Source organism: Microcaecilia unicolor, chromosome 9 (genome assembly GCF_901765095.1).
Source record: "Microcaecilia unicolor chromosome 9, aMicUni1.1, whole genome shotgun sequence".
Classification (NCBI taxonomy): Eukaryota; Metazoa; Chordata; class Amphibia; order Gymnophiona; family Siphonopidae; genus Microcaecilia; species Microcaecilia unicolor.
Genome location: NC_044039.1, coordinates 96,565,085 through 96,579,690, shown reverse-complemented (window position 1 = coordinate 96,579,690; position 14,606 = coordinate 96,565,085). Strand labels below are relative to the sequence as shown.

Sequence of the window (14,606 nt, the reverse complement as noted above, 5' to 3'; positions counted from 1 at the left end):
ATGGCACTCAAAAATCGGTGCTGGAAAAAAAAATCAGCGATCATTGCTATTCTGTAAAGGCCTTTTCGTGCTGAGTGCCCTTTATAGAATAGTGCATAGTGCCAATTTTTGTACTCAAACTGGGGAACCGGGATTTATGTCTGTTGAAACCAGGTGTAATTCCTCATGCCCAATTTGCACACACATTCCCAGTATTTTATAACACTACACATAAATTTTTGGAAAACCCCTGATCTGCCCATACCCTTCCCATGGCCTTGGCCCTTTTTGGGTTACGTGCTATGTGATTTAGGTGCCCAGTGTTATAGAATAGTGCACAGCCAGATGCGCATGCGATTCCTAATTAGTGATAGCATCAGCAATTGATTGTTAGTGCCCAGTTATTGCCATTAATTGGCACATTAACCAGTTAAGTTGCATGCATATTTCAGGATCACACCCAAATTTTGGCACACAAATTTGGACGACATTTATAGAATGTGCATGTATATCCTAATTGGTGACAATTAACACTGGTAATTAATTGTTAGTGCCCAATTATTGCCATTAATTGGCTCGTTAACCAGTTTAGATGCTTGCATATTGCAGGATCCTGCCCACATTTTGATACGCTAATTTGGGTTGCCTTTATAAAATCCAAAGGTTAATGTGTCTGTGTGTGTGGTAGTAGTGGGAAGGGGGAGGGGTTGTTGGAGGATTGGAATGAGGTAATATTCTAATATCAGGTTTTAGTCTAGCTAACTCAAAAAATCTGGTAGGACAAACTCTTTGAATAATTTTGTCTCTGTTCTTATGCAACAGTGATTTTCATGTTTTACAGATATTTGGAATTCTTAAAGCACCCTTTAAAGATAAAGCTGGAGAGGGGTCAATACTTAGACTTGAAGATTTGGGTGACCAGAGATATGCGCCCTACAAATATGTTTTAAGATTGTGCTACAGGATCCTCAGACACTCACAGCAGGACTATAGGAAAAATCAGGTTAGGTTTATTTTCTGTGAAAAGGACAGTAATAATGTACATGTATTTGAATGTGTATTTTTGTTTTTTGTAGATAGATACCTCTTTGTGGCTAGGCTGCATTATTCCTATTGTGAAGAAAAACTGTCATTTTATATTTGGTGTATAAAACAATACTTGAAACACAAGATAAAAACAGGTTGATGTTTTTCCTGGTGCTTCAGAAGTATACAGTTGTTTAATTAGTAAGAGAAGTGGAAAAAGGAGACAGGAAACCATTTTCTCATTTCCCAACTGATTAGAAAAGACTGCTCTAGTGATTTTGTACCTTTACTATAGTAAAGATTGTCCTCCTACTTTAAGAAAAATCAATGAAAGAACCTTACTTGCAAGTAGGTTGTACTGATACTTGAAATCATGGGTGTCACAAGTATAGTTCCTAATACAGTAAAACTGCACTTCTGTTCATTTTCTGGAACTTATGAATGCTTCATGAGTTTGGATTAAACGAAAAAAAAAAAAACTTCAGATTTTTTGCATTTCCAAATGAAGGAGAGAATTCCAAGCAAGAGTATGACTGTGTTAGTTTATCACATTTGAAAGCAGTACTCAAGAAAGAGAGAGAAAGAAAGGGGAGTGTATTAATATTTTCAGATAAGCTAGTAAATCATGTGGGACTGTTTGTGCTTTTTTTATTTTTCAGGAGTACATTGCAAAACACTTTTGTGTGATGCAGTCCCAGATTGGATATGATATTTTGGCAGAAGATACCATCACAGCCTTGCTGCACAATAACCGAAAATTATTAGAGAAACACATCACAGCAAAAGAAATTGAAACATTTGTTAATTTACTGAGGAGAAATAGAGAGCCAAGGTCTGTATCAGGCCAAATGTTCTTTTGCTTATTTTTTCCTCACTTTGTTTTGTTTTTGTGCCCCAGAGAACAGAAATTGTATTGTATGTGTCGTCATCTCAACTTAGGAGTATTTTACAGAAGTTTCTAGACCTCTTGAAAAGATCTGTGATCAGATATAGCCGTTTCTCAGAGAGAGCCAAACTTTTCTTACATTTTGCACAGTTCATGTAATATTTGGTTCTTTAATGGCAAAATGACAGGTAAAAGATTTACTTTTATACGTGCAGCCCCAGTGTAGATAGAATGTAGAAATTGGAATTGAGGCATCCAGGTCAGGATGCATTGAATTCTGGTAGTATTTTTAAAATATATGTTTGAATGCATCTGTATGTACTGGTTATATGCAGTGGGAGCAATTATTTTGCAATTGTCAACATCTAAAACATCAACGGAGGCAGCTAAGCAACAAATACTTGTAAGTGCCGGCACTTACACATGTAAATTGGTATATCAGAAGAAGTTTCTCAAGTGTATTGAAATTTAGATATACTGCCCATTAGGAGTACTTTCTGAGCGGTTTACATTGTATAATAAAAAAACTGTTAAGATAAAGTTTAAAGAGATAGAATAAAATGATAAGCATAGGAGGAACTACATTGTTGGATAGGAAAGTTACTTCAGAAAGACAACTCCCCCAGGCTATAACTGAAACTTCTCCCAAAAAAACTAGTGTAAGTACACACAGATAAGACACGTTATACATGCCATTTTGGAAATATATATATTTAAATGTTCCCTACTAAGTACAGAGCTTGCCATTATTCACCACTGTCAACTTGGGCAGAGATAACTCTGGGGGATTAAAGGGGCAGCCTTCTCTAGTCTCTCCCAAAATGAGAGCACTTTTACAACACCTGTATATACTGGGAAACAGCTGTAAATCCCAAAGTTGATCATAGTGATCATAGTCATGCATCCTATATTTCCCTTCTGAAATGGGTAATACATGTGTATTTTTTGGTCCTGCTCTAGTCCTGCTGAAACCATTCTCCTTTGCCAAATGTATGTATTGCAGATTTACACGTATAGATCCCACCTTTCTAAAATTGAGGTTCAATGTTTATTCAATGTACGCATATAAATAATAATATTTCCAGATGTAAACCATTAATATGGCTTCTAAAGTGAGGGCCTTTGTATTATTGAATCCTAGTTTTTCCTTATTTTCTTTGTGAGAAAAAAGTCTTGATGAATCACATTCTTTGCTAGGACTTCCATTACTTGTTAGTGGAGTGATATTGGCATGTTTGCAGTTGATAATATATTACCCCTTCCTCCTCCAAAAAAAAATGGGGGGTTAGAATTTTTCCAGTCCTCCTCTGAAGCTGGCAACTCTCAGCCTGCAAGAGCTGTTTATGTGGAAACCCTGTGTGTGGAAATGTTTCCCTATGAGCTAGGTCCCTCAGTTTTGATACCGGGTGTATTATCTTTCCTCAGCATAGTACTCCTAAGTCTATTTTTGATGTGGTGGTGGTCTAATAAGGAGGAATTCTCCTACCCAAAGTTTCAAAGCCCAGTATGAAACATAAACTGCAATTTCTCCTGAACACTTTATCTAATTAAGATTATATGAAGACCTGTTGCTGTGCCCCAGAAACCTACTAGTTCATTTTCATGGAGGGATAGTTAATCCTTTTAGCATGTGAATATGAAATAACTTCCAAAGATAGTGAATTTATTTATCTAGCTTTACCTCAGTTAGAGCTGGTGGTGATTGCTTATTTCAGGTGTCAGTAATAATAAGGGATTTTTAGTTCAGGGTATTTCACCAGAGTATTAACTACTGATGTTTCACTTATTACTACTATCAAAGAGGATTCTCTAACTTTGGATAAATCAAGGTCTCTGAAAGAAGTTTAACGTAACTGTATTAGTTTATGCTACAGTCAGTAATTAAAAAGTACACTTTTAGTTTCTCTCTGTGGGTATGAAGCTGGATTTCAAGTTTCAAGTTTATTATCAATCTTGATATACCGCCTAAGAGAAAATCTATCAAAGCTGTTTCAACGTAATTTTGGCTGAACTTCAAAATTCCATATTTGAGCTTTCATCTATATGAAGTAATAAGTGGTTTAAATAAAAGTGACAAGAAAGCATTTATACAAAAACTTCTTGAGCTTTATTTCAGAAGTTAAAACTCAGTGGCCTTGATGCAGTAAATGTTGCATGAGAACACAGCATTAAGCTTCAGCACACCGCTGAATGCCTAAATTTTATTTATTAAAGCATTTGATATACCGCAAATACATCCAATACCTGCGACTAAGCAAAGTACAAGCAAAAGGTCATGATGCTAGTGGAGAAAGGTAGTAGGGAGAATAAAGAGAAGATGAGTAAGAGAGCTGAGGGAATAGGTGCAGAAAAGGAAGGGTATGACAAAGCAGACAGGAAGAGGGGACTGGCTGGAAGAGGAGTCAAAAGCAGCAAAGAGGAAAGTTTTGAGAAGGGGCTTGAAGGGAGGTGGCAGAGCTGAGGGAGAGAGGAAGGCAATTCTAGAGCCGAGGACCAAGGTAGCTAAAGGCAGTGTGACGCAACAGAGAAAGGCCAAGTACTGAGGGAGAGAGGGATGCAGAGAAGATTATCAGAGGAGGAATGCAGAAGACTGAAGGGGTAATAGGGAACCAGAAGTCTGTTTATGTAGGCAGCGGGCAAAAGGGCAGTGGTATTTAAAGACTATCATGAACAGTTTGAAATGAATATTTATTTATATTTTTATTTATTAGGATTTAGTTACTGCCTTTTTGAAAGAATTCACTCAAGGCGATATGAGAGGAGATGGGCAACCAGTGTTCAAAGCAGAGAAGGGGGGAAACGTAGTCAAAATGGTGTGCACGATGAATGAGTTTAACAGATGTGGATTGAATCAGTTGAAGGCATTTCAAGGAGTGAAGAGGACGTTGGCGTACAGAGAGTTGCAGTAATTGAGCCAAGAGGTAAACAGGGCATAGATGAGAGAATGGATGGAATGCAGAGAAAGGAAAAGACAGACAGACTGAATTGGATGGAGAGCAAAAAAGGAAGAGCGAACCATTGAGTCAATCTGATCTTTGAACATGAGTTTGAAGTCAAAGATCACACTTAAGATTTTAATGGAGTCACGGAAGATGAAGGCTGTATTTTCCAGTAGGGGAAGAGGGTAAGGGGATGAGTGGGTTGGCAAAGACAATGATCTCATATTTTGTAGAATTGAGGAGGAGCTCATTTCCTTCTGCCAGGAAGAGATAGAGCTCATATAGGAATTAATTGTTGTGAGGGGAGCAAAGGGGTCAGATATACCGTGAAGAATTTGAATGTCAGCGTAGCAAAATGGAATGCAACTGTGTTCCTGAATGACTGTCAAAATTGTTCCTAGGAAAATATTGAAAAAGGCAGGCAAAAGGATGAAACCATGTGGAACACTGGAAGAGAGGGGAAAGACAGGTAAAAAGGTCAGAGTGAGCCAGTTGAAAGGAATGGTCAGAAAGGTAGCTGGAAAACCAGGGGAGAACAGATCCCAAGATACCAATGGAATGAAGATGATGAAGAAGAAGGGTATGATCAACTAAGTCAAATGTGAAGGATAGATCAAGGGAGACGATAATGACTGAGTGGTGCTGATCAAAGGCTACCCGAATGGTATCAGACAGAGATAGAAGAAGGGTTTCAGTGCTATGGCCCACTTGAAAGCCAGCCTGGTAAGAGTGGAGAAAATTAGTTTGCTCAATGAAAGACTTGAGTTGAGAAAAGACAAGCTTATTGAGGATCTTTCCAAGGAAGGAAAAATTAGAGATGGGGTGAAAATTGACAGGCAAGGAGGGATTTAGTTGGGATTTCTTGAGAAGGGAAGTGGCCAAAATGTGTTTCCAAGAAGGGACAATTCCAGATGAAAGACTGGTCTGAAGAAGGGAGAGGAGGAAAGGCAAAGACTTAAGGATGTAGACAGAAGAGAGAGGGTTGAAAACAGACCAGGAAGACAAGGGACAGGAAAAGCTGGAAGGGCAGGGGGTATGAGACAGAGGAGACACTGTGCGGCAGTGGGAGAACAGAGGATTGGAGAATGGAAATTTTGAAGGCCCAGACATCAGCAAGGGCAGAAAGGGGGAGCAATGAGGGGTCATAAGAGGATGGTGAGGTGTCAACAGGGAAAAGTAGATTAAAAATTTGGTGGAGGACTTGAGGGCGATTAGAGGCCATGGAAATGCGGCAATCGAAGTACTTGCATTTAGAGATCTTAACAAAGGTCTGATATTGCATGGCAGCAAGAAGCAGAGGAAGGGGAACTGAGCTTGTGCCATAGGTGCTCAGAATGGCACAGCTGGGACTTCAGGAGGTGAAGTTAAGGGGGAACGAGCAGAGGAAACTTGAGAATGGGAAAGGACAGGAGCATTGGTGCTGATGACGTGTTTGAGGGTGGAGTTCAAGCTGAGCAGCCAGATGGAGGGGGAATCAGAGGGATTTATGGAGAGAGAGGAGAGCAAAGAAACAATTTTTTCGATGGATCAGTGGCGTAGCCAGACTGCCAATTTTGGATGGGCCTGAACCCAAAGTGGGTGGGCACAACATTTTCTCTCTACCCCCCTCCCCCAGCAAAATTTAGTCATGCTAATCAGATGCATTTGTCACACAGGGTAAAGTGCTGCTTTTCAATGCATCAGATTTCAGAAAATTTATTTACTAGCCTAACACCCTTTTCAGTGAGCTTTCAGAGGCCAAAACCTCCTGCCTCAGGTCAGTATAATGCTGTTACGGTATCCTCGCCTGACCTAAGGAAGGAAGTATTGGTCTCTGAAACTTCATTAACACAGGTACCATATTACTTTATCCTAAATTAAAAATAAAATTATTTTCTTTACCTTTCTTGTATGGCCATTTACTTTTTTTCATTGTGTCGCTCCCAGTCTCTAGATTCTGCTTTCCTTCGTTTTCGCTTAACTCTTCTGCCATGGTTTTCTGGCCATTTCTCATTTTTCTCTCCTTTTTCTTTGCTTTCTTCAATATTTTTCTGCCTCTCTCTCTCTGTCCTGATTTAATTCATTCGTACTATCCATTTCCTTCATCTACTTATGGCTTTTCATCTTTTTCTCACCCTTGTTCTCCCCATGCCCCTTCCTCTTATTCTCCAGTCTTTCACTACTCTCCTTTTCCATCCAGCAGCTCTCTTCTTTCTCTCCCCATCCTTCCAGTCTCCCCTCTCTCTCCCCATCCTTCCAGTAGTCTCCCCTTTTTCTTTCTGCATCCTTCTGTCCAGTGTCACCTCTTTCTCCCTACCCTTCCATCCAGTGTCTTCCCTCTTTCTCTCCCCATCCTTCCATCCATCTACCCTCTCTCCTGATCCTTCCATCTAATGTCTCTCTCTCTCCAGTGTCTCTGTATCACTCTACCCTTTTCTGTTCAGTGTCCCTTCTCTCTCCACATCCTTCCAGTCTCTCCCCTTTCTCTCTGCATCCTTCCAGTCTCTCCCCTTTCTCTCCCCATCCTTCCATCCAGAGTCTCTCTCCCCATCCATTCGTTTTTCCTCTTTCTTTCCCCATCCTTCCATCTGTTTTCCCTCTTTCTCTGCCATCCTTCCATCTGTTTTCTATCTTTTCTCCCCATCCTTCCATCTGTTTTCCCTCTTTCTCCCCATCCTTCCATGTTTTCCCTCTTTCTCCCCATCCTTCCATGTTTTCCCTCATTCTCTGCCATCCTTCCATCTGTTTTCCCTCTTTTTCTCCCCATCCTTCCATCTGTTTTCCCTCTTTTTCTCCCCATCCTTCCATGTTTTCCCTCTTTTCTCTTTTCCTCGACGAGGCCCGCCCTGCATGCCAGCGCCAGCCCCAGCTCCCATTGCCGGCCACTGCTGCTTTTCCTGTTGAGCAGCAGGGCCGGCGCTACAAAAAGAAGCGCTAACGGCGCTAAGGATGAAAAATGTTTAAAAAAAAAAAGCGCGGCACCGGCAGGCACTGTCTAGGCAGCCTTGAGGCATTGGCTGCTGGCTCGCAGGCTTCTCCCGTCTCTTACGTTACTGCCCCTGCGTCGCTCCAGGGGCAGTGATGTAGGAGATGGGAGGAGCCTGCGAGCCAGCAGCCAATGCCTCAAGGCTGCCAAGACAGTGCCTGCCGGTGCCGCGCTTTTTTTTTTTAAACATTTTTCGTCCTTAGCGCCGTTAGCGCTTCTTCTTTTTGTAGCGCCGGCCCTGCTGCTCAACAGGAAAAGCAGCAGTGGCTGGCAATGGGAGCTGGGGCTGGCGCTGGGCGGGCCTGGGCTGAAATTGGGTGGGCCTGGGCCCAGCCAGGCCCACCCGTAGCTACGCCCCTGCGGATACTTCGATTAAGGAGCAAGAGGAAAATTTAACTTGGGGAGGGGGCAAAAGGGGAGGGAAAAGGTTAGAAGAAAGTGGTTGGTCCAAGGTAGGGGAGTGGAAAAGAAGGCAGTGGTGAGAAGAGGTGAAAACAAGATCAAGAGGATTGCCTGTGATGTGAGTGGGAAAAGTGACATGTTGAAGTAACACAAGACAGTTTTTATTTATTTAATTGACATTTGTATCCCACATTTCTACAACGTGATTGGTTCCAATGTGGCTTACAATAAAGTCAGAGGGGACAGTTCATATAGTAACAGTAGAATCTAACTGTTGTTTGAGGCAGAGATTGAGAGAATGAAGACGAGAACGTGGTGAGGATAGTGGAAAATTGACTCATTAAGCAGGAGTGATTGATTACATTGCTTTAAGGGGAGTTGTAGTGGGTGAAGGTAGAAGTTATTTGACATCAGTGTGAAACGACTTCCTGAAATAGAGTGCTTTCAGGTGTTTACAGAACAGAATATGGTTACTCATAAATCTTATGTGTCATCAAGGATTTTCTGAATTAGAATGCTTTCAAGTGTTTGTGGAACGGAATATAGTTATTCATAGATCTTAATTCTTTTAGGTAGAGATTTCCAGTTTTTCATGCTTATAAAGGGGAAGCTGGACAAGTGTACTGACATATCTTAATCCTGGGCAGGTAGGGAACTGAAGAACAAGTAAATACCATGCGTCTATCACAGCATTGTGTAGAGGAAGGTTGATTAGATCGGTCATGTATTCTGGAGCAAGACCAAAGATGATTTTGTGGACTAGTGTACAAATCTTGAAAAGAGTTCTGGCTTTGATTGGGAGCCAGTGTAGTTTACAAAGTAGTGGTTTAGAGCTTTTGTACCGTGATTTCCTATAGATCAGTCTGGCGGTGGTGATTTTGGGCTGTCTGCAGTTTGGTCAGTAGTTGTTCTCTGCATCTGGTATATACTACATTGCAGTTGTTGACATGCTAAGACCATCAATTGGACTAACACGTGAAAGATCTCCCAGGGAAACTAGTCTCTTATTCTTCCTAGCTTCCACATTGTTTGGAACATTTTTGAAGTGATAGTTGAGATTTGTTGTTCTATTGATAGTTTACGTTCTAGAGTGACTTCTAGAAGTTTCAGGTTTTCAGCTGACGGGTACTTGACTCCTGCCATGTTGAGGCTCTGGATTTCAAGAAGCCATCAAACTACCAGAGCACCTCTCCACCAATTCCGATTTTGTCCAGCAGTCTTAGAAGTATTGAGCGATCAACCATGTCAAAGGCACTAGACATGTTGAACTGTAACAGAAGATTTTTCCTTCTTTTGCTAATCTCCATTCTGAGTTTTGTTAGAAGGGTGATTATCACTGTTTCAGCGCTAAACAGGGGGTGGACACCTGATTGGGATTTATGCAGCATGGTGTATTTATTTGTGTCAGTATTCTATTAGCTGAGTGGCAACATGTCTTTCCATTAGTTTTGTCGTAAGATGTATGGAAGCTAAAGGTCTGTAGTTTGAAGGCTCATTTTTTCCCTTTTTTCCTATACTTTATGACCAGTGTTAGGATGATGTTGCCTTTTTCTGTTGTGAACAGACCTGTGGACATCATATAGGACAGGTAAGGATGTTAGGTGTTTTATGAAGTGCACAAGGGCTGTTTGCATTAGATAGCTTGGGCAGCTATGTAACTGGCATGATGCCTTGGAAAATATCTGCACTAGCTGCTTTACTGTTTCCCTGGTTAATGGCTCAAAGAAAGACCAAGTTCTGTTGGCTATTATATTGTCATGTGTAGTATCTAGTTCATCGACAAATGTGTCCAGGTTGCATTCTCTTTCTGGGAGTAACTTTCTTAGGTCAGTGATCTTTTTCTTGAAGTATTTAGCCAAAATATCGGCTGAGGTGGTGGTGTTGTTTAGTGATGTAAGTGTGTGGGTGGATAGCAGGATATTAATTAACCCCTAGAGATTTTTTAATATTTTGGTATTTGGAGCCAGCTTGTCTGCTTTTGCATGTCTTAGTTTGGTTTTGTATTTTCTTTAAATTGTTTTCATGACTCCTTGTGGGTTTTGGTTTTGCTCTTGGACCATTGTCTTTCTTTTCTTCTACAAAATCTTTTGAGATCTCTTGGTTTGTCAGTGAACCAGGGGGAGATCTTCTGTATACTTCCTTTTTAAAAATTTCAGTGGTGCAATCTCGTCAAGGACCGTTCTGCTTCTTTCCTCCCATTCATGGAGGAACTCAGTGGGGTTGGTTGAGGACATCTAGTGCTGATCATAAACTCTGTTCCAGAACTTTATTACATAGATTTTGCCACATGATTCATAAGATGTCAGGGTCATTTGTCTTGTCTTAGTGGATTCTTTCCAGTACAATGTTAGGTTTAGTTTGGGATGATTGACCAGGGGGTTTCTGCCCAGCAATGGTCCTCTGTTTTGAAATGATAGTTTTTTTTGAAGTTCTAGGTCAAGGATATGGCTTTTGGTGTGTGTGGCTTACAATAAAGCCAGAGGGGATAGTTGGCAAAGAAAAGAAGAATAAGGACATCAGAGATGGAAATAGCTTACAGGAGTATTGAGGGACTGTGAGCGAGGAGAGTGGATGGAAAGGAAGCCAGGGGGGACAGGATTCGAGCAGGGTTGTAAAATTGACTGGGCAGAGCCATGTTTCTAATATGCAGACCAATTTCTTATCCTATTCTGGTTTAATTTTACTTGCACTTTTACAACTCTTTTTTTTTCATATCCTCATTTTCAATTGTGATACTACAATCCTGACAGGAACTTGAATAAGTGTCAGCCCCGGAAGACAAAGGTCTTAACATCTAGTGACCTGGAGCTAGCTAAGGGCCTTAGAGAAAATTATGCTAGCTAGGTCCCTAAGATTCAAGGATTGGCTGGGGCTCAGTTAAAACATGCTGAGAAGCAGGACATTGTTTGCAGCAGCCCGATGGCTGTTGAGCCTCCTTTTGTAGAGTCCTTCTTTCTCACTCCCAAGTTCTAGGCCCTTAACCCTGCTTCACTTCAACGTCCTGTTCTAGCTTTGTGACCTGACTTTAGTTCCAGGCCTGCAGCCTGGGTCTGACTCCAATAGGTCTTGCTACTTGCAGCTTCCAGTTATTTGACTCTGTCTACTCGCCAGTTCTGCTTCATCTTATGCTAGTTGAAAGTTTCACATCTGGGCCTCTGTCTACCTCAGATATTTGCTTGTTCATAGCCCATAAATTATGAGCTCCATAGGATGATAGATCTTAAGGATGATAAACTGTAAATCTTGTTCTGCCTACAGTGTTTCGTAGTTATGCAGTGTGGAAGGGTCTATCCCTTCCAACTGATTGAGTTGCTGCAGGGGCAGGTTGCTATGCTAGCTGCACCAACATGAACTTAGTTGAAGGCAGCAAATGCTGCTCTACAGCCATCTTCAGCCCAATTGGCACTGGTCCATCTGAGTACCCTACCATTCTAGAGTACTTTGATGGCAAAATTTCTGGTGGTTTATTAACCAGTGCCATTTGTGCTTTATGATTTGTCCCCAGGAGTTCTCTAATAACAGTACCATCAACCTTTGCATTCAACTCTTGTCTAGCAGTGAATTTTTGAGCCTGAGGTTTATTTACAGAGCAAGTATCCCTAGAAACTCTGCTATCAGAACCCATGTAGACTGCTATAGGTTAACTGTGGCTGGCCCTCGAGGTAAACGACCACCATTGATACCAGAACCTGTTCTGTGGTGGAGATTCAGGGCTGTGTGTTTTGACCTGTACCTAGAAGCACCCAACAATGATTAACTGGGCTCCAATTCCATCAAGCCCACTAAATTGCAATTTTATGTTCATTCCTGTAGTCATTTTGCTCATCTCAGAAGAGCCCCGAACCTTAAGATTACCCTTCACTTGGCTGTGTACTTGAATTTTCACCTCTCCACATCTTTTCTAAAATGTCTGTACCAGTGTGCCAATATGGACTTAATTGCGAAAGTCAACTTCTTAGATATCACTCTGGCAGATATCCTCTAGCTTTCCTACTAGACCTACTGGAGACCATTGATGGAACCTTGCTGATATCTGGTCCTGTAATCTAAGAAACTATTCTTCAGAAAATGTGTGGTGGAGCCTCCTGAGAGGCCACAACATTCGGACTCATTCCCCCTTCCCCATCCTAGAAATGTCCTCATTAAGTAAACATAATTTCTAGAATTATTTACTCAGCAGAAAAGCAACATTCCCTTCTTAATTATTTGTCATGTAGTGTTTCTCGAGTGAAGATAGTTTAGCCAGAGAGGGCATTAGTCTCTCAAAAGAATTGTGTTCAGTGCCCCAATCCCTAGTGCCATTTAAGTTTGGGCATACCTGGATGTTTTTAAAATGAAAATTTCTGATTGTCTGCCTTCTCACTGGGACAAAGATTGTTCCATTGATCTACTGAGTGATGCCAAGATACCCGTCTGGCAAATCTATTAAATCACCTCCCATACACTTTCCAATCAACCCTATCATGCTCACATAGCCATTCGAAGACATCACTATGCTTCCTTCTCCATGCATATACTCTTCTACCCTCTGTATATATATAAACCTACATAGAACCAACCTCACATACATCCCCCGTATACGTATCCATACAAAAGCCTACACACATTCAATTAAAAAAACATCCTAAGCACATACACACACACACACACACACACACCCTTACTTCTACATATACTCCCAACACATAAAAACACAGTTCTCAAGCTCACATAAACCCTTTACCACCTGCTCTACAAAAAATGCCATACGCCACACATCCCTCCAAACAACCCATTTATCTCCCTCATAAAATGTACCCATTTATGTCTCCACACTTATTTCCAGACATATATCTCCATACATCTGTCAACACACTTCCTACTCACTCCCCCAAATTGTACAAAACTTGAAAATAAACTCAGCATCCACATAATACATAAACACCTTCTCCCATACACACACCACACCTCAACACACACAAATACAAAGACGCTCCCCTAAACATCATTTAGACTAGGTCTTCAGAAGCATGTCCTGGGGACCCCCAGCCAGTGGGGTTTCAGGATAGTGGCATTCATTGGAAACCCAACATACATGAAATTTGACTCATTCATGTTCATTGTGGACATCTTGAAAACCCAATGACCCATGGGATGCCCAGGACAGATATGGGAAACCACAGCCTAGACACACTCCCCAGAAATGTTCTCCACATATTCCCTGGCCACCCCAACATACTTCTTTCACCCATACTACTCAAGCATGCCTTCCTATACACATTCCTCCAGACATCTCCCTCTTCCACATACACATATTAAGACACATGTTTTATGGTAAAAGAACAATTTTGGCTGCTACTTCAGTTTTGTTTTGGGCCAGGCTGGTTATGATGGTGATGGGAGAGCTTTTGGAATGGAACATATTTAAGTGCCTCTCATAAGGCGTGCAATCCTGCTTATTGCTCAGCACACACATAAATAAAGACACACATACACAAGGCTCTTCCCAAACTGCTCTCCTCCTGTGGTTTTAACAAGTGGGAAAAACCATACTGAAGCTTCACATATACTTGATGTGTAAGAACCCAAAAACTCCTTCTACAAATTTAAAGCATTTAACTCCCTTGTTAAGTTATGTAAAAGGGGTGTACTGACTCCATACTCCTGTGTCTAGGGGTATTTCATTTCATAATAATAGGGTCATATAATGGAATAGACCTGATTAGGTCCAGAACTTATATCAGAATGATGTGTGGTAGCTGAACAAATTGGGGTACTGTTTTAACAAAACTAAAATAGTACCCTAATTTGTTCAGTTGCCACACACATCTGATGTAAATAATCACCACAATCCCACCCAGAATAGCCAGAATTGATTTTTTGGCCAAGCCCAGGGTTAATACAGGTAGGCACTGATTGTTTGCCAGGCCCAGAGTTAATGTAGGTGGACATCGATCAGAGTGGGGGAGGAGCTTTGGAAAAGTGATTCTGATCTTTAAAATCTGGTCGCTTTCCCCAAACTGTGGAACCATTGGCAGCCTAGTCCATTTGTTATTGTTTAAATGTATTTTGTATTACATATTTAGGACCCTGTTTACAAAGCCACGCTGTATGCGTGCAAACATTTTAGCATGCGCTAAAAATTAGGGCATGTTAAAGATAGACACCCATGGGTGTCTCTATCGTTAGCAAAAGTTTGCGCGCCTACAGCACGGCCTAGTAAACAGGGCCCTTAATGTTGTTTATATTCTATAATTGTACTTTTGTGATCCACCTTGAAATTTAGGTGGAATGCAAATAAACCAGATTTGCACATTTGCATAGAAGAATTTCTGTATAGCAAATTGATGTGTGTTATTAGAATTTAGATGATGTGCCTATGTGCATGAAAAAATGTTGGAAGTCTTATTCTAGGCATGGATATTATTTT

The 14,606-nt window shown here is 41.1% G+C and overlaps 1 protein-coding gene across 2 annotated transcripts in view; it reads left to right on the top strand.

The window, feature by feature from the left end:
* LOC115477466 (inositol 1,4,5-trisphosphate receptor type 2) overlaps positions 1–14,606 on the top strand; it is an 801,768-nt gene that overhangs the window by 295,319 nt on the left and 491,843 nt on the right. For both annotated transcript variants that reach the window (XM_030214365.1, XM_030214364.1), the window contains exons 14-15: positions 821–982; positions 1,665–1,837. In XM_030214365.1, the coding sequence (XP_030070225.1) occupies positions 821–982; positions 1,665–1,837 (335 nt within the window). The remainder of the gene's footprint in view (positions 1–820; positions 983–1,664; positions 1,838–14,606) is intronic.